Here is a 19,675-nt window from a genome sequence, read left to right as displayed (position 1 = left end):
AATCAGCAACGAAGATCTGCTTCCGCTCCGGGAATCACATCCCTTCAAAGACAAAGAGGGTGGAGTGTTGTGTCAGGGGTCGTGGGAACCACCAACATTCGCCTTCCTCTTATGCTACAGGAGGGGGCGCAACGACATCCTGGATGATACCTATAGAGCGTATCACGATTCAGGCATAGGGTATCGACGTCCTAATCTCTAGTTGTCTCTGGTATGGTAGGTGTGCTCAGCCTTTTGAATCGGTGTGCTCGAGTTGGGGTCCAATGAGCTCGCTTCCCCTTATCCTTGTCCATGTGGTTTGAGTTGAGATTAGAAGCGTGTTGCTTTAGATTTGTCCGATAATAATTATTAATTTCTTTGCAACTTATTTGGTATGTTTTTCACTATTATTAGATATACATTTAAATTTGTAGTCAGTTTTAAAAATAAAAATATTATTTTAAAACTACTTTTTATATACTATTAAAAGTAAGTTTGGCTATTGATTTTTAAAATGTTTTTAAAATATATAGGTGAAAATAGTATTTATAGATTAAAATTTTAAAATAAAATGGTAAAAGACGGATGGTTATCAAATTGGGCATAAGTTTTAGAGCTGTTTAATAATAAAAAAAATTGGATTAACTTTTATTATTATTATTATTATTTTTTTATTATTATCTTCTTTTATCTTTCTGGTCTTTAAACCCTACATTTGTTTTTTGTCTTTTAAGATTTCAAAAATCACTAAATTGATTTTTTATTAAGTAATTGATCCGTGTGTTAGCCTTTTATTAATGACTAGTTAACAACCGTGAAATTTTTAGTTTTATTTTAAAATATAAAAAAAAAAATATAACATCGTTACAAATTATAACGAAAACTTCATTTTATGGGAGCAACGAATGTAATCACATCTTAGGTAAATTGTGGTAGTAGTTGATTATTGTGACTACAGTAAAGTTATCGTTGATAGCAACAGTTAGGCTAAATGTGAAAATGTTGATAATGTCAAAGGAAATTGTAAGAATGAAATAAAATAAAATTATACAAATTTCATGGGTGATTGGTTAAAATATTTTGAGAGGAAACCAAGAGTAAAGAAAAAAGAAATATAGCTCAAATCATCTGTATTGTCCATCTATACATATATAAAATGGACTATAGGAATAAACTTTATAGTGACTGAAAAAATGTCATTTTATAGTTGTGGGAATTTAAAAATTTATAGAGAAATAAATTGTCAAAAGATAGTAGATATTTTTAATCATATTATACATTTATTATTATTTCCTAAAAATAAATTGACAAAACATTTTTATATTATAATTTTCACATTTTTGTCCTTAAAGATTTATTTTTATCAACTCATTTTCATTTATGAATGCATCTAATTATTTATTTTAATATATTTTTAATGGAATTTGAAGATAGAAAAGTGAGTGAAATTTGAGAGGGGTAAATGACAAAATTGTCATTAAAATAATAAAATAAATATTAAAATTAAAGGACAAAATAAGGATATAACCCATTTTAGAAATAGAAATAGAAATAGAAATTTTTATTTAAAAAATCGCAATTCAGTAAAAAAAAAAAAATCGCAATTGTTATTGGTTAATTAATATTGAAATAAATCTTCTAAAAAAAATAGGAATAAAAATAAAAGGTGTTCCAAATCCAGACGTGGACTGGGGACTTAAGACTCGGGAATACATGTTTGTAAAGTCGTCTGTACCTCTCTGGTTCGTTTCCAGTTGAGTGGCGAGTTGCGAGTTGCGAGTTGCGAGTTGCGAGACCTACTCCCCTTCCGGACACTCTCAATCCTTATTCTGGCCGTCAATGGCGGCTTCAATTCCCTCCCCCAAAGCCTCAACACTGAGACACGCATTCGGAAATGTTCTATCCTTCTTCATTCTCATCTTGATTGGCGTTCTCGCATTCTCAATTCGGCTCTTCTCTGTAAGCTTTTCGATCTCTTATTTCTCCTGCCTTCTTGATCTGACGCTCTCTTAATTTTTCATTCAGAGCCACCACAAAACTCTGTTTAATATAGATGGTTTAGTTTAGATTAATTTTTTGTTGAAATGCTGCATCTGTCTCCTTGGTTTAATTGGAACGAGGAGAATTAGTTTAAAGAGGAGTTCAGAGTCTTTTTTTTTTTGCTTCACTTTTTGAACGTGTATATTGGTACGAGCCTTTTGTCACATTGTTTTGTGCAACGATTGCAGGTGATAAAGTACGAGAGTGTTATTCACGAATTTGATCCTTATTTTAATTACAGAGTTACCCAGGTTTGTTTTCTGACGAGTCTTGTTCATTTTATTGCTTATATGGGATTTTTATAATGCTGAAGGCTAGGAGTTACGGGCATATTATGTTAGCTTTGCTCAATAATATCGCGTTCCAATCTCTCATAATTGCCCCCCAGTTGTACCGGAAGATGATTTCTGTGTTTTTCTTTTCAGTATCTTTCAAAGAAGGGAATTTATGAATTTTGGAACTGGTTTGATGATCGGACCTGGTAGTTTTTTTCACTCTGTTGGGCAGCAAATTCTCGGAGCCAAGTCTCCATGCTTTGTACTTCTATTTCTTCTACCCTATCAGCTATAAAGTGGTTTTGTATGTTAATTTTCTAGGTATCCTCTAGGGCGAGTAATTGGTGGAACCGTTTATCCGGGTCTCACATTAACTGCAGGCACATTATGGCGGTGTGTATTTGAGAATTTATTTTAATTGATTCAGAAATATCAATCCTTCTTATCATCTCATCTGCTTATCAGTAAAGGAGACAAGCATTCTTTACAATGCCTCTTCTTAACGAGATGGAAGAATTTAACAATCCTTGCTATTAGTGTCCTATACTGACTAATATTCTCTCTATTGCATTTTGCTAGGGTATTAAATGCCTTGAACATTCCTTTATCCGTGGAAACTGTTTGTGTATTTACTGCACCCATATTCTCTGCTTTTGCTTCATGGGCAACTTACTTGTTAACAAAGGTTTGGATTCTTGCAACGGGCCACATTTTTTCAACACATGCTGTGCTCTCTGATTTGTCAAAATAATCCCAGTGTTATTTCTCAGGAAGTTAAAGGCGCTGGTGCTGGACTGACAGCTGCAGCTCTTTTGGCCATGGTATTTACACATCAGTGATATTTGTAAAATCCACTTTTAGACCCCTTAAATCTTTTACTGACCATTATCGCAATAACATCAAACACTAACCTTTTGAAATTTCCCTACATTTAGTAACTTAAAATTGTATTCAAATAATTTATTTGACACACTGAATCAGCTTATTGTAGCCACGTCAGGCTCAGTATGTCTTTGTTTTGAGAGTGGGGTGTTTCTGATAGAAGTGCTTACCCGTAATTAATGGCTTTTAGAAAATACCGCCATTAAGAATAGGTGACTATCATTTTCATTCCCAAGTTTGATCCACGTCCAATTTCTATCATTCTATTTTTAGTGGAACAGTCAACATGACTTGTACTTGTTGCGTTGCTTTCGCATGAACCAAGTTCTAATGTAATTTTGCTACAAACCCTAAAGAATCTTCCATGCGTGCAGGCTGCTTGACCTCAGTGCATCTCTAGCATCATGCTTATCTACTAAGAATTGTGTGCTCGTCTGAAACTTTGAAATGTATAGATGTGAAAATATATGGTTTAGTGGCCGCTACATCTTTTTACAGGTTCCATCATACATATCGCGGTCTGTGGCCGGCAGCTATGACAATGAAGCTGTAGCTATATTTGCTCTGATCTTCACTTTCTATCTTTATATTAAGGTAAGTTTTTGCCATACAAGAAGAATTTTAATTTGTTAAGAATAGAGGCATGCATATTCTTATTGTTTCAAATACTGTACCAAAGGAGTTGCTTCGCTGTAGTCAGATTGAGTTACTGGTGCATGGGTTTATTTGAATTATCTTATTATAATCTACTTGACCATAGACTGAACTGGTTACAAATGCAGACATTGAATACTGGATCCCTTTTCTATGCCACTTTAAATGCCGTTGCATATTTCTACATGGTAAGACTTGTCTACTGGTGCTGTTGGTATCTTTATTTGTGCTTCATCATTTTACAATTATTTTCTTATTTATCTTGTTTGCATTCCTATCTTATTCATTTTTGTCTTTACTCTTTTCTTCTTCTTCTATCTATTTATTTCTTCATTTCCCTCTCCATTCAGGTTTGCTCTTGGGGAGGTTACACATTCATTATTAATCTTATTCCAATGCATGCACTCTTGTGCATTGTAACTGGGCGCTATTCTCCTCGATTGTACATTGCATATGCTCCTCTTGTAAGTGTTGACTGTCTCAACTTGGAGTGCCTTTTCCCCGTGAATTTTTTAGATTTTAACCGATTGAAACGAAATCTAACACTGCAAAAACATAATGCCTTGATGTCAAATTTAATGTTTGTTCGAGATTCATTAGCTTGTCTTAAAATTATTGATTTCACAATTCAGGTTGTCTTAGGAACATTGTTGGCTGCACTGGTGCCTGTTGTTGGATTTAATGCGGTGATGACATCAGAACATTTTGCATCATTTTTGGTTAGTATTGTTGCTGGTAATTTAATTAACGGTGTCTAATTATTTTTGGTAAATTTTCTAGTTCTCAAATTTTAGTTTCATACTGCCTTGGGCTTACTTATGACTAACGGGGTATACTAAAGGATTCAATTGCACTTTCCTTTTAAGCTTGTTATTAATGGACTGTGGAGTACATCAATTTTGTAGCAGCTTTAAACTATAAATATTCTAGATTATGGGTTTTTGCAAGAACTCTAAAGAAGATCAATAAATTTTTAAATAGCAACAAGAAAATTTATGGCTATTAGTGCTGAAGTTTATTATTATATTTTCTCTGTCTCAATAGTTAATAAATGTGTGACAATGTCAAATGAAATTGTTTAGTCTGTTCAGAAAAAAAAAATACATATATATTTTTTTTGTTCACGACTTGTTTCCTTCCCGTTCCTGGTTTGTTTTCAGGTTTTCATCATTATCCATGTGGTGGCTCTTGTTTATTATATCAAAGGAATTCTCTCCCAGAAAATGTTTAAAGTAGCTGTGACTCTTGTAGTATCTATTGGGCTGTAAGCTTTCTATCCCCCCACCACCACCCACACACGAAAAAAAGCCCCCAAACCCCACTGCTGAGAGCATTTTAGGAGGAATATGCAATTGACCTCCATACTTCATTATTTATTCCTCAGGGCAGTTTGCTGTGCAGTCATTGCGGTTCTCATAGCTCTTGTAGCTTCCAGCCCAACCAAGGGGTGGAGTGGGCGTAGTTTGAGTCTTCTAGATCCGTAAGAAACCAGATCACACTATCACAGAATCATGTTGCTTTTATCACAGAATTTTTGTGATAGTTGAATGAATCATATGTGATAGTGGTGTGGTTAAGATTTAGTCCTTCATAAAAAATGACGCAAATTGGTAGATCTAATCTCTTGGCTGCTATCATATCTAACTACATAGTTGATCCTGCCAACTTTATTTGTTTTTCTGGTCTTCGTCTAGCCTTGAGTTATTGGGATGTAAAACGTGAGATGTGCGCTTATGTTCCACTTTAACACTTCAATATTTCAAATTATTCTTTTTCCCCCCTTCCTTCTTGGAAGTAAAATTTTATCATTTTCAGGAATCTATGGTACCGTTGGCATGGGAAAGTGTTTCTAAGTAAATGATGCAATATCTTATTCTATTGTTATTTCCTGAAGCACTCTTCACATTTATCTCATCTTGTTGCAATCAAACAGAACTTATGCAAGCAAGTACATACCGATAATTGCTAGTGTTAGTGAGCATCAACCACCTACTTGGCCTTCTTACTTTATGGACATCAACGTTTTGGCATTCTTGGTTCCAGCTGGTATCATTGTAAGTTATGTAATTTTTAGACTAGTTGTTTATCTTTCCTAAATGTTCCAATCATCAGAAATGTTACCTAAACTTCTACCTTTGGTAGGCATGCTTTTCACCGTTATCTGATGCTAGCTCATTTGTAATCCTCTACATTGCTACAGCAGTGTACTTTTCTGGAGTTATGGTAAGAACCATTTTCTGACATCAAAATAAAGTTTTAATCATTTAATGCACATTATCTGCCCTTTAACACATTTATTTTTGGATGATACTACAGGTGCGTCTTATGCTTGTACTTGCTCCGGCAGCATGCATTATGTCCGGAATTGCACTTTCTCAAGCCTTTGAAGTTTTTACACGTTCTATTAAGTTTCAGTTACCTGGAGAAGCGCTGAATACGCAAGAAGTGAGTAAAATTTTTCTTCCCATGGTGTTGGTTTATGCCTATGTTTTGTTCTTTTTTCGTTTTCCTACAAGACCATCAAAATAGTACTAATATTGGTTCTTGGGTCTGGCAATTAAGGTAGGAGATACCATCTCTGATGGTGCTGTAGCACAACATGATGTGGTGAAGCCTGAAAAAAGTGAAGACACAGTTAAAGAGCGACCCTCAAAAAGGAATAGGAAGAAGGAAAAGGAGCCAGTTGAAAAGCCTTCCCTCAAGTCCCAAATTCGTAAAAGGCTGGAAGTTTTACCTTTCGCAACATCTATTATTGCTCTTTTCTTACTCATTTTGCTCGGTGCCTTTTATGTGGTAATTTGAACATGTCCTTCCTTACCCTTTATTTTGGGTGCTCTATCACTCTATTACTGACGTTGATGATTGCAATGCTGATTGAAGTTGGCCATTAAGTCTAAATTATGTCCAATTGTTCAATTATGTTGATGCATTTTTTTATGCCTTTATTCTATCTCAAGATTTTGGTAAAGATTGACAGAACTTGAAATGTAAATAACGAACTTCAAGTAAGGAAAGAAACAAAGAAAATAAGCTTAGAAAACAGCAGTAGCAAATTGGTTGTGACTGGGAGAGAGCAGGACTCCTGAATTTCTTGTGCTCTTCTGCTAGCTTATAAATTGATTTCATATTCATTGAGGAAATACATCGGTAACTGTAATGAAATCATTGGTTAAAACCATAGTGGTCACTCTTGTAGGACATTACACACACTACAAGTTTAAAAGCCAAATATTGTAGGGTCCAAACACACAACGTACTCTTGACACTTCTGCTGGTAAAAGCGGATTCAGTGGCAGATTTAATTACATTTAGAAAAGCACTGTAAATTAATAATGGATTGATTATCACAGTTGAATTGAAACAGATGCTTGATGGTTCAAATTTTTATGGCTTTACTTGCAAATATGTGTAAAGGAACAACTATATTAGTCTAAGCTTTCCCTCTTATGACACATAAAGGAGCAAAATTTATTTTTCACCTCTTCCACCCCTTGTTCTCCACTTCTCCTACAATATCTATTTGCTGACTTGGTTTGTTTACGGCTGTCATAGGTTCACTGCGTCTGGGCAGCAGCAGAGGCTTATTCAGCCCCTTCTATTGTTTTAACTTCTCATTCCCACGATGGTCTCCATGTTTTTGATGACTTTAGAGAAGCTTATGCATGGTTAAGCCACAACACTGAGGTTGATGATAAAGTAAGTTTTTGCTAATTCTTCTTTTATCTGCCTTTTCCTGACGTGCCTATGATTTGTTTCATGGTTATCCTTTTCCCCTCATCACAAATGTGAAGTGTATGAGCTCTCTGCTTTCTTTTGCTCCATTATTGCATCTTTTGGACTGTTGTTGCATCTTTCACACTTATTTTCTTAAACAATTAACATATTCCTACCTTGAATTGTTTAGTTTTCTCAAGATCATTAAATTTGTGGATAACTTATCATAGATAATAATCTTTTGTGGTGTTGTTGCTTTTTGTTCAAACTCATTTCCCAGGTTGCATCATGGTGGGACTATGGCTATCAAACCACTGCTATGGCTAATCGCACTGTTATTGTTGACAATAATACCTGGAACAATACCCATATTGCAACTGTTGGTACTGCCATGTCTTCTCCTGAAAAGCCCGCCTGGGAAATATTCAACTCCCTGGATGTAAAATATGTTCTTGTTGTCTTTGGAGGTTAGCTTGTACTAAATCAGTTGCTATCCCATGAATCAGATAAAACTATGATATTTCTTACTTTATGTTATCCAATAAATCAATTCTTGATATCCCTATGGATCAGATGACAGTAAATACTATGCTATTTATCATTCTTGAAATTGGCCATAGAAAAAATATATAGTTGTTCTGAATCATCTAAGTAAATGAAAAAATTTATTCCGATTTCTTTACTGTCTTTGCAGGTCTTGTTGGGTACCCAAGTGATGATATCAATAAGTTCTTGTGGATGGTTCGTATTGGAGGGGGTGTATTTCCTCATATTAAGGAACCGGATTATTTAGTAAGTGTTATTTTCTTTTGAAGGCACGATTGCATTTCCATAATTTCTTTCTTTTATGTTAACACACTAAAACTTGATGCTGTCTTGACTTGTTTGAGGATTAGTTCATAAAACAACGTTCTATAACTTCCAATTTATTTTTTCCTTTTTCTTTCTTTGAAAAGAGAGATGGTCAGTATCGGATTGATTCTCAAGCCACTCCAACAATGTTAAATAGTCTCATGTACAAACTCTCGTACTACAGGTTTGTAATTGTTTAGCATTGAATGGTTTGTTAAACGGGCAGTCTCTTTCATGGCTTTTATAGTTCTTATTCTTTTTTACACTGTTATAATTCTTATTCTCCTGTCCGTTTTGCTGTAGGTTTGTGGAGACAGATGGTAAAGGATATGATAGGGTGAGGCAGACAGAAATCGGAAAGAAATATTTTAAACTTTCGCATTTTGAAGAGGTAAATGATATAATCTTCCAAAGAGGAAAAAAACAACCTTTTATTTTCATAGAAAATTACTTTCCAATTTGATACAAGAAATCCTTTCCGGGGGTTATAAGATGGAGGAGCTGTGAACTCTATCGGAAGAGAAACTTGCGTGTTTTAGAATGTGGGATTCATGAGAAGATAGAAGAGGGAGGCAAACAAACCCAGTTGTTTCTTTCACTTGATGCCATTATTGGCTGCTTTTAACAAGCACTCTAATGCGTAGTTACACAGGAAAAATAAAAATACAACAATGCTTCTAGCTGGTTGAGATAGTGCAGCATTATGACTATGTAATCTCCTTTTTATTTTATTTTTTTAATTTAATTTATTATTATTATTATTATTATTTTAAATTTGAAGAAGAAACGGAGACGTTTCCTTGTTGTATGAATTAGTAAAAACAGGAGGGAAAATCCTCAACCCACCAAAGGAAGATTACATAAGACTCTTCCTATTGGAACCTAAAGAAGAAAGGGATTAATTCTAAAACAGGGGGATAGACTTGCACCAAGAGCTAAGTAACGAAAACTAAATCATAAAAAAAGTGGTTTTCCGTCTGCTCCATTTTAAGGATTCTCTGGTTTATTTCCAACCATTTGTCTGTTCTAATTAATCTTAGCTGCAAGATCTAATTGTATCAAATTTCGTGTATTTTTCCTTTGGGATATTGCTATTGTCTTAATGAGATATCTGGCAACGAGGAGTAACCTATTGAGTAGGTTTTAGTTTCAGTAACCAACTGTGCATATTTATAACTTTCTAGGCACAGTACTATCATGCAGTTTCTGATGTGATTCTTGATCATTTTAGGTATTCACCACTCACCATTGGATGGTACGAATCTACAAATTGAAACCTCCAAAGAACAGAATAAGGGGAAAGACTAAAAAGTCGAAGGGGGTATGTAACTGTCACATGCTGTCGACTTAGTTGAGCTGACGCCATTTTTTTCTACATTACTGCTGCCGTCCTTTAATTATTTCTATTTGTTGGTTACCAATTTTCAGAAATCAAGTTCAACTACCAGTTTGAAAAGAAAAGGCACTGAAAAGAGAAATCCGTGGCACTGAATGATCATCTGATGATGGGATAACTTTCAAAAAGCATGTAAGTTACACATGTATTTGACAACCTTGGCAGATACTTGTTGAGGCATAGTTCGATAATTTTCTTACGGATGGAGAAATTTTTGTAGTCTTATCATATATTTTCCCCTTTCCTATTTGCCAAGATTTAAGGGATCTAATTGAAGTATTGAAGGTGGATAGATACTTTTGCACATTTTTTGAGGTATTTACCTATCATTCTCCTCGTCGCTTGAATGCTAAAATGAGGGTGATGCTTCTATTGCTCACGAAGATCCATCTCCTTCCTAGATATGCCTAACCAGAGCAATTACTATGATTCATGGTTCTATCTTTCTATTAGGGTGAAAGGTTCCATTCTTTTTTCCCACTTCCCCGACTTGAATCTGTCAAATGAATACACAATTTGCAGCTACGAGTATGAAATATGTTCTATTTTATATTTTTGTAGTCGATTTATCAGGCTCATTGGAATAGCCGTTGGTTGGGCAGAAACTGATTGATGGAATGGGAACACTTGTTTCAATGGCTGCACATTATAAGGATTGGAAATGCTATTTTTTATTATTTTTTAAAGTTTTTCGAGTATAATACGTGGGAGTGGGGAATCAAACTCACGACCTCTTGGTTGGAGATATATGCCAATTACTACTGAGCTATGTTCACTTTTGATGAGGGGAAATATTTAACTGTGAATGATATGACAATTTTTAGTAAGTTATTACAATTCTATATGTCTCGTCCATGGTTGAAGTTTTTTGGCCTCAAACCAGAAGCCTATAAGCCTCTACTCACCCCAACGAAACTAGCCTATAAGCCTATAAGCCGAACACGGGGGAAAGATCATTTATTTTTTTCTTTAAGCTATTAGTTTAAACTTTTGATAACTTGATACAGCACAATTACTTAACTCTTCTCAGATCTTACTGAAATTTTCTTGCTGTTTCAATTGAACTTTTGATGTCATGTTCGTTTATAGACCTAAATTATAGTTTTGTTAGGAGAATACAAAATTCATTAATTTTTTCAAGCTTCAGCAACAAAAAACTTAGGTAAATCTAGATATGTTAGTTCTAAGATGGAAGATGATGTTAAGATTGACTGGAATCGATTATGAGTGTCTTAGTAAATTAATCGAGATTTTCTTATACCGAGAAATTTGAAGTAAAAAATGTTTTCTTTCTTTTACAAGGAAAATGTTAAGATACTATTACCTAACAGGTTAGGGAAAACAATTACATAATTTTGTCTAATAAATTGGTAATACAAATTAATACAGATAAATATCGAGACACATCTGCAATATTTATTTGTCAAAAAAAGAAAAATTGAACATGGGTTAATTGTGTCGTGTAAAAAATACTCTAGATATCATTGAGAGGTTATATCATTCTTTCCCCCTTGAAAAAGAGTGGAGAGAAATTCACTGAAGATTTAAGTAACAAAATATTTGGATTTTTTTGCTCAAATGATCCAAAAACCAAGATGATGAGCGAGATGGACAACGGAAAAAAAGGGATTGAAAAAGCTTTTTTTATTTTTTTATTTTTTTAATTTTGACTGCAGGGATTAAAAAAAAAAACTTAATCCACGTGTTTTTACATGCTAGAAGTAGAAATGTATATTCACAGGATTTTTTTTTGGAATCTGGTTAATTTTAATTGGGCATTTGGTTTTTGCATCATTTAAGCAGAAAGCCTAAAATATTTGATATAGACAGATAAAAATTGAACGTAACATATATTTGATGATAATATAAGTATATTTAGCAATTAAGACATATTACTTCTTTAGAAATTGGAAGTTCTTTATCGTAGGTAGATTTTTGCTTCGTAATTAACACAAATTTCAAATTGAAACTGGAGCCGGCTCAAAAATGCAAGCAAAACCCAAGCTGCGGCAAGCCATAGACTTGCTCTGCTCTCGGGGCAGCGCTTCCTCTGAGGCATACACCCACTTGATCCTCGAATGCGTGCGTACCAATGAAGTCGACCAAGCCAAGAGACTGCAATCTCACATGGAACACCACCTTTTCCAACCCCCTGATCCTTTTCTCCAGAATCAGCTACTTCATTTGTATGCTAAATTTGGGAAAGTTCGAGATGCCCAAAACCTGTTTGATAAAATGCTCGAGAGGGATGTTTTCTCCTGGAATGCGCTGCTCTCTGCGTATGCTAAATCGGGGTCTATCCAGAATTTGCAGGCGACATTTGATCGAATGCCTTTCCGGGATTCGGTTTCATACAATACGACGATTGCTGGGTTTGCTGGAAATGGTTGTCCAAAAGAGTCGCTCGAGCTTTTTAGGAGAATGCAGAGTGAAGGTTTTGTGCCTACGGAGTATACGAATGTGAGTGCATTGAATGCGGCTGCGCAGTTGTTGGATTTGAGGCGTGGGAAAGAAATTCATGGGAGTGTTATTGTGCATAAATTTTTAGGGAATACGTTCATCTGGAATGCTTTAACAGACATGTATGCTAAATGTGGTGAGATTGAACAGGCAAGGTGGCTGTTTGATCATCTTGCTAACAAGAATTTGATTTCTTGGAACTTGATGATATCTGGGTATGTGAAGAATGGACAGCCTGAGAAGTGCATTGGCCTGTTACATGAAATGCAGATGTCTGGTCACATGCCTGATCAAGTTACGATGTCAACTATAATTGCAGCTTACTGTCAATGTCGATGTGTAGATGAAGCAAGAAAGGTGTTTAGTGAATTTAAGGAGAAGGATATTGTTTGCTGGACAGCCATGTTGGTGGGTTATGCAAAGAATGGTAGAGAAGAGGATGCACTGTTGTTGTTTAATGAAATGCTGTTAGAACATGTTAAACCTGACAGCTACACTTTATCAAGTGTTGTCAGTTCATGTGCCAAATTAGCATCTCTGTATCATGGTCAGGCAGTCCATGGGAAATCAATTCTTGCTGGGCTTGATAATAATTTGCTTGTTTCTAGTGCACTAATTGATATGTATTCTAAATGTGGTTTCGTAGACAATGCAAGGTCAGTTTTCAACATGATGCCGACTAGGAATGTGATTTCATGGAATGCTATGATTGTTGGTTATGCTCAAAATGGACATGATAAGGATGCCCTTGCATTCTTTGAAAATATGTTGCAACAGAAATTTAAACCGGATAATGTAACATTTATAGGTGTTTTATCTGCTTGTCTCCATTCTAATTGGATTGAGAAAGGGCAGGGGTATTTTGATTCCATAAGCAATCAACATGGACTGATACCTACTGTGGATCATTATGCGTGTATGGTCAATCTCCTAGGACGTTTGGGCCGCATTGATCAAGCAGTTGATCTAATAAAAAGTATGCCCCATGAACCAGATTGCCTGATCTGGTCCACACTTCTATCAGTTAGTGCAGTGAAGGGTGATATTGCAAATGCAGAAATGGCAGCTAGGTATCTCTTTGAATTGGATCCTCTGAATGCTGTACCTTATGTTATGCTCTCAAATATGTATGCCTGTATGGGTAGATGGAAGGATGTAGCATCAGTTAGGACTCTCATGAAGAGCAAGAATGTCAAAAAATTTGCTGGGTACAGTTGGATTGAGATTGATAATCAGGTGCACAAATTTACATCTGAGGACCGGACTCATCCAGAAACAGAGAAAATATATGAAGAATTGAACATGTTGATTAGGAAATTTCAAGAAGATGGATTTACCCCTAATACAAATCTAGTTTTGCATGATGTCGGGGAGGACGAAAAGTTCAAATCTATATGTTTCCACAGTGAGAAACTTGCACTTGCTTTTGGTCTGGTAAAGAAACCTAATGGAGTTACTCCAATTAGGATTATAAAAAATATTCGCATTTGTAGTGACTGCCATGAATTTATGAAGTTTGCTTCTAGGATTATTAGAAGGCAAATAATCTTGAGAGATTCAAATAGATTTCATCATTTTGCAACTGGGAAATGCTCCTGTAAGGACAACTGGTAACGGATATGCTGGTGTAGATTGGGGGAAGCCACTGAGTTTCAAGGTGAGAAAATGGTGATGCGAGGATACAGAGATCAAAACAAGGAAGAGTAGAAGGTTCAAGGAAAGGCTTCAGGTCCTGAATTTTTCAAAATGCGAAAGCTTAATGACATTTAACTTTCAAAAGTTAGTCGAAATTCTAAAATAGGAAAGAGATTCACACCTTATTAGAGCATGTCATATTACAACATTGAACCGATGGAAGTTTCCTTGTACACATCCTCCGAACTCAGTCTTTTGTGAGACAGAGTCAGTTTTGTGCACTGAGGAACATCAATCTACAACTCACCAACTCCAAGGTTAGTAGTGTAGGAAAATCTCTCATTTGTTATGTATCAGAAGCACACACATCTTTCTTCCACTTTAAATTTCATAGTTATAAGTCAGTCATTCTGATGTTCACCATAAATCAGTTGAAGGATTGGTTAATTCTACACAGGCTTGTGAGACCTCGTAACACTCAAATGTCATTATGTAATTGACAAGTGAAGAGAAACAGAAGACAAGGTGAACCGACACTCTGCCAGGAAAAAAGCATAGAATCCAAGAGGATGTTACAATTAATGAAGGGGACATCATGTCCAAAGAAACGGCTGCAATGATAGCCCTTAGTTCAAGGATGCATAGTAATGACTCGTGGTAGAATAAACAGCGAGAATTCTCTAGTTTTCCAGTGAGAACGAAACAATACAATGTTTAAAGTGGCCTATTTACTTCTCCTGAAATTCCCTTTTACTGGCAGAAAATTTGCTCGCGTAGCTTCTTTCTTTAACATTGATTGATAACTTGTCGATATCTCGACGTTCATGCATGCTTCCTTAGACAGATACTGAATGGTGCCCAAATTTCCATGTAGTACAGGTTCTTCCATAGCCATTAAATGGGCCATTCTTATCTTTCATCTGCTTGCTCACTTGTCTCAGAGTAGGAAAAGGTTGGATTCTGATAATTTGTACTGCAATCAGAAAGAGTTCCATGGTTTGGTGGTAATTATCTTCGTACTTTGTGCTGCAGAACCACGTGCTGGAAACTTGGCTGCTAATTGGCTGCAATCAGAAAGCTCTACTGGAACAATATGGTAAGCATTTTTGCTCATTTAAAGTTAGTTTTGCATAGAGACAGACATGTTGCCTTAGACAAGACACCAGTCAGTCTTCTCTGCTTGACCCTCTTTTTTTGCTTGTTTTTACTCTGTTTATTCAATGTGTATTGGATTTTATGTGTAAACACTAATCAATTTGGAGAAGCAAAAAAAAAAAAAAAAAAAAAGTGTTTTCAGAGATGTAATTTCCATGCTCAGTGATTGTACAAGCTGGGCCTTAGGTAGAGAGGAAAATTATTGACGTATCAAACCTGGATGCTTTACAATTTGGAGAAGCAAAAAAAAAAAAAAGTTATATTAATTTGGTAAACTTTCATAATCTAATAAAGATTTAAACTTTAAAAGTGTTTAATATATCTAATACGTTTTTACTTCAAAAACTAGTTAGATGTTTTATAAAGTTTAGAAACCTATTAGACATATAATCGAGAGTTCAAAGATTTGTTTGACATTTTTTTTTAAAGTTAGGACAACTTAAAAAATTGATGGAGTAAACTTGTAATTTAACTTGATTCAACTTCAAGATGGATAATAGTATCCAATAGAATCTACATTAAATTACAAATGTGTAGTGTCTCTATACTTGTCGTATTGTCTATTTAGTCTCTAAACTTAATATCATTAACTTAAATTTTTACTTGACCATTAATTTTTTTAGGACGTGATTAAATAAACACAACACAACTCATTAGAAAAGTTGAATTTATTATTATTATTTTTTAAATAAGAAAAGCTGAACTAATCAAGAAATTTCCCTAAACTAAAAATAAAATAAAATGAAAAAAACAATAAACACAACATATGAACTAAAATTTATAATTAAACCAAAATTGTACGAAACGTGGGCTGCTTCCTTTCAACCGTTTTGATGGTGAATCTAAAATTTATAAGCATAATTGCATCAACGAATAATAAATTATTGTCTCTATTTGATTACGAAAATATTGATTAATTGTCACTTCCATCTTCTGCTCAGTTGCATTATTATTTATCTTATTATAGGTTTGGAATTACTAGCTAGGTCTCTGCAGATGTTACTTTCATACCCATCAATTTTCTTCTATCTTAAAACTCCATAGCATAGCAGCAGTCTGAATCAAAATCATGAAATAAAAAAAATAAAAAAAATCAAATTTGTGGGGGAAATTTTCACCTCTTGATCGGTTCGAATCTTTTTGGTAGGACAAGAATGTCAAGTTCAGAGATAATTATTTCTTTTCTAAAAATGTTTTTGTTATGGCTGAAGCTTGACTTTTTGAGAATTTCTATGTCGTCAAAATTGTTAATTAATTGCATTAATTTAATTGGAATTGATGGAGAGGGACAGAACATTAATTTCTAATTTTCTGATAATTAATTTATATTGGTTTGTTAGAGTGTTATTTACTTTTAAGTGGACTGTATTAGAAGTTTCGAATTTAATTCATGCAACTGTATAATGAAATTAAATCTTTTGGTCTATTATTGCAATAGAAAAGTTAAAAATTGATAAATAGCATTGGTCAAGTTTCATATAACTATTTAAATTTGCATAACTCTTATTTATATATTAATATTGGGCTTTTCTTGTAATTAAAAAAAATATATTGGGTTTTTCTACAAGGTTTAAAGTTATTTGAGAAACTCGGGATTGTGGATCTTCACTATGGTAGGATTTTGATATTTAGTATCCTAACTCTAGGGAGGGATGAAATGTTAATCTTATTGATTTTGAATTTTTGGTTTTTTTTTTTAAAGCGCATGTGGAACAACTATATCCAATTTTAGTAATTTGATCTATTATTCCAAATAATTCAAAAATGTTTTGGATTGAAATTGTTGCCACAAATTTATCACACGGTATCAAAAGTATCGTTTTCAAAATGAACGAGGTAATTTTAGAAATTATGGTAAAAAGTTAACATAACATCACACAACTATGAAAAGTTGTAAAATAGTTCATCAAAGAAGTCTCAATATCAACCTAACTTAATTGATTTATTGACTTCATTTATCTATTTAATGGACAAGTGTTAAAATTTTCTTTTAAATATTAGTATTATTTTTTAGTTTTCTATATATTCATTTAAAAATCTGAATTAAATTGCCAAAGCATAGCTCAGTGGTAATTGACATATACCTCCAACCAAGTGTTGTGAATTTGAATCCCCTCTCCAACATGCTGTATTCAAAAAAAAAAAAATCTGAATTAAATTTATTTTATGTGTGGAACTTTTTTTTCCCTCCAAGGCCCTATCAATAGGTTCAATATTTATTGTCATGACAAGTACAAACATCTAGATTAGTTTGTGTGCATCTCGACCAATTCATAGGAAAATAATTTAAATTTTACTGTATTTAATTGATAAGAAAATCAAGTATTTATTGAAAAAGAAAAAGATATGAAAAGTTATAAAATTTAGAGATAAATGAAAAAGAACAGGAGACAGGAATATTAAAAAAAAAAAAGGAAAGAAAATGACATATTAATCCCTGAGGATGAGGTTTTTTCGAAAAAGAAAAAAGAATAGAAATAGAAAGAAAAGTAGTGGGGAGTGGGGAGTGGACAGGGCGGCGTCGGTCGGTCGGCGAGCTGCCGGCGAAATTGGGAGGGAGAAAAAAAGGCAGTGGAAAATGTCCGCACGTGCGAAGACTATTCGACTTTTAAAAGGTTTAAATGTGGCTGAGGAGGAGATACGATATGTCCGTGGAGGGGACCCCTTTTGGACGCCGCATATTTCGACGACGTCCCTACGCTGCCCGCCACCATCCGACCACCGCCACCGCCACCGCCCCACCATCCACCGCCGCTTCAACACCAAAAGCTAAAATTCACCATCATCTCTCATTTTCAACCTTAAATTTAGATACGCAAAAAAGCCATCTTTGGAGCCATTTTGTAGTTCTTAAGGGAAAGACAATGGAATTGTTCCGTCAATTTTCCTTCTTTTCAATGCATTTCGCTTCAAGGGTTGGAGGGAAATAGTATATTAAGCTATCTGTAAGGTAGATGTTTCAAATAATAGAAATTTAAGAGAACTGCGAACTCCAACTGCCGACTCCTCTCATGTAAGAATTATTTAAAAATATTGTAATTATTTCCACATTAATAGACAGTAATTAAAGTTAGTATTTTGTTTGAAATTTCAAAATTATGACAAGAGTTATTTAATGGTTGATTTTATATATTGACCTGACTTAATTTTTTATCAAGTTGGAATATGTCAATTAGTTGAACTATGACAATCATTAGTGAGTCTTAAAGATTAATTTTTTTCTTATTAAATGAGTGAGTGTATTAGGAAAGATTGGACTAGGGTAAAATTATAACACTTGCCTAAGGGTTAAAGAATGAAAATTTATGATTAAATTAGACTTCTCTTGCCAAAATTGAGAGGTAAAATTGATCTAAAAAAAGAAGAAGAAAAAAAAAAGTTACCGGCGGTCAATTAGGACACGACAGGAACGTTCATGGAAAGCGAGTTCCAGCGTGGTAGATGGAACATGGAATTTGACTTTCTATGCGTCGGCATATAACAAACTCTTTCACTTTCCTTTTTCCATATTTCTTTTTATTCTATGCTTCCCCAAACCATCTCTATTTTACTAACCAAAAATATTCTTTTTATACCATACTACAAACAATATTTTTACAAAATATATATATATATATATATATATATAACCGACCTTTAAACTATATAAATTATCTTCTATGATCTCATCAAGTATCGTATAAATTAATCCTCAACTAATTTTAACATTTACCAATAAAAAGAATATAATTAAAAATATTCAATTAGGGATTAAATTTTTTTAAATAATTAAGGATTTTCAATTGAAAAAATATCCAAGAGACTAACACTGTGATGAACTCGTTAATTTTTACTCAAATTGACAATCATTATGAATTTGTAGGTTGAATTTTTTTTATCTTCTTGTAATTAATGTTTTTTTTTATCTTATTAAGTATTTATCACATTTTCCTTCCGTATGATTGGATAACTGATATGTAGCCGATCGACTATTTTTTTTTTATAATAACTTTTAATTATTGTTGATGAATGACTTTTCTAAGGAAAAAAGTGGAGCTTTGGAAACGCATGATTTTGAGATAAATAAAGAAGGTGACTAAACTTGACTATCGACAAGAAAAGTTCATCCAAAAAACAAGAAGATTCGTAGGGAATATTGGAAATAAATAAGTATAGGCCCGCTTGATATTTTATTTATTGACAATTGATTTTTTTCCTTATAATTTAATTTTTAAAATTCTAAACAAAAATTTTAGAAAATATGGCCCCTCGGATATTTTCTTTCCTTTAAATAAGTCCGTGCGCTCTTAGTTTCTTTGCTTTTTAATTTACTTTGTTGAAATTATACTAAAAAAAAATTATTTTTTGGGGGAACCCTAGTTTTTACCAGCTCTTTTATTTATTTTTCTTTAATTATTTTAAAAGGTTGGTTTATAAGAGATTACATTGTGTCCACTTGGAGCTAATGGGCTTATGAATTATTTTAATGCATTGTCACAATTCATATATATTCCACAGCCTTGGCCTTTACTTTAACATGGCATGTGTTCAATGTGTGTGAAGGAGAAAATATAAAATCAAATTTTCTTTATCAAACTTTTTGGAGAATTATTGAGCCCTTTTTCACAACAACATCATGAACTCCTTTTGGAAA

General features: G+C 33.8%; 2 protein-coding genes across 6 annotated transcripts; both read left to right on the top strand.

Moving 5' to 3' along the window:
* The first annotated feature begins 1,667 nt into the window (after window positions 1-1,667).
* On the top strand, window positions 1,668-10,344 carry STT3A (staurosporin and temperature sensitive 3-like A). 2 transcript variants are annotated; one of them, XM_088125372.1, is made up of 23 exons: window positions 1,668-1,938; window positions 2,208-2,270; window positions 2,445-2,500; window positions 2,616-2,687; window positions 2,874-2,979; window positions 3,065-3,115; window positions 3,675-3,770; window positions 3,959-4,018; window positions 4,181-4,294; window positions 4,463-4,549; window positions 4,991-5,094; window positions 5,215-5,310; window positions 5,764-5,884; window positions 5,973-6,053; window positions 6,147-6,275; window positions 6,393-6,623; window positions 7,383-7,526; window positions 7,825-8,011; window positions 8,239-8,336; window positions 8,501-8,580; window positions 8,700-8,787; window positions 9,628-9,717; window positions 9,825-10,344. In XM_088125372.1, the coding sequence occupies exons 1-23, from the start codon at window positions 1,819-1,821 to the stop codon at window positions 9,885-9,887; spliced, it is 2,337 nt and encodes a 778-aa protein (XP_087981498.1). In that variant the 5' UTR covers window positions 1,668-1,818; the 3' UTR covers window positions 9,888-10,344. The 2 variants fall into 2 exon arrangements, with proteins under 2 accessions (XP_087981498.1, XP_087981499.1); XM_088125373.1 differs by lacking the exon at window positions 2,445-2,500 and having other exon boundaries at window positions 1,869-1,938.
* A 1,239-nt stretch (window positions 10,345-11,583) lies between these two features.
* On the top strand, window positions 11,584-15,268 carry LOC111014606 (pentatricopeptide repeat-containing protein At2g22070). Of its 4 annotated transcripts, XM_022289408.2 has the most exons (3): window positions 11,584-14,204; window positions 14,767-14,839; window positions 14,920-15,268. In XM_022289408.2, exon 1 carries the CDS (start codon window positions 11,779-11,781, stop codon window positions 13,864-13,866), a length of 2,088 nt encoding a protein of 695 aa, XP_022145100.1. In that variant the 5' UTR covers window positions 11,584-11,778; the 3' UTR covers window positions 13,867-14,204; window positions 14,767-14,839; window positions 14,920-15,268. The 4 variants fall into 4 exon arrangements, with proteins under 4 accessions (XP_022145100.1, XP_087981502.1, XP_087981500.1 ...); XM_088125376.1 differs by lacking the exon at window positions 14,767-14,839; XM_088125374.1 differs by lacking the exons at window positions 14,767-14,839; window positions 14,920-15,268 and adding an exon at window positions 14,345-14,622.
* The last annotated feature ends 4,407 nt before the right edge of the window (window positions 15,269-19,675 follow it).

The sequence above is a fragment of the Momordica charantia genome (genome assembly GCF_013281855.1).
Source record: "Momordica charantia cultivar OHB3-1 chromosome 6 unlocalized genomic scaffold, Mcharantia_2.0 BLBB01000006.1, whole genome shotgun sequence".
Taxonomy (NCBI): domain Eukaryota; kingdom Viridiplantae; phylum Streptophyta; class Magnoliopsida; order Cucurbitales; family Cucurbitaceae; genus Momordica; species Momordica charantia.
Note: the sequence above shows the minus strand (reverse complement) of the source record. Positions and strands in the feature narration are given on the sequence as shown.

Excerpts from the sequence above, each read along its gene's own strand:
- STT3A (XM_088125372.1), top strand. The coding sequence starts at position 1,819 with ATGGCGGCTTCAATTCCCTCCCCCAAAGCCTCAACACTGAGACACGCA. Across the intron at positions 2,980-3,064 it reads CAACTTACTTGTTAACAAAG|GAAGTTAAAGGCGCTGGTGC; the intron begins GTTTGGATTCTT and ends GTTATTTCTCAG. Across the intron at positions 7,527-7,824 it reads ACACTGAGGTTGATGATAAA|GTTGCATCATGGTGGGACTA; the intron begins GTAAGTTTTTGC and ends CTCATTTCCCAG.
- LOC111014606 (XM_088125376.1), top strand. The coding sequence starts at position 11,779 with ATGCAAGCAAAACCCAAGCTGCGGCAAGCCATAGACTTGCTCTGCTCT.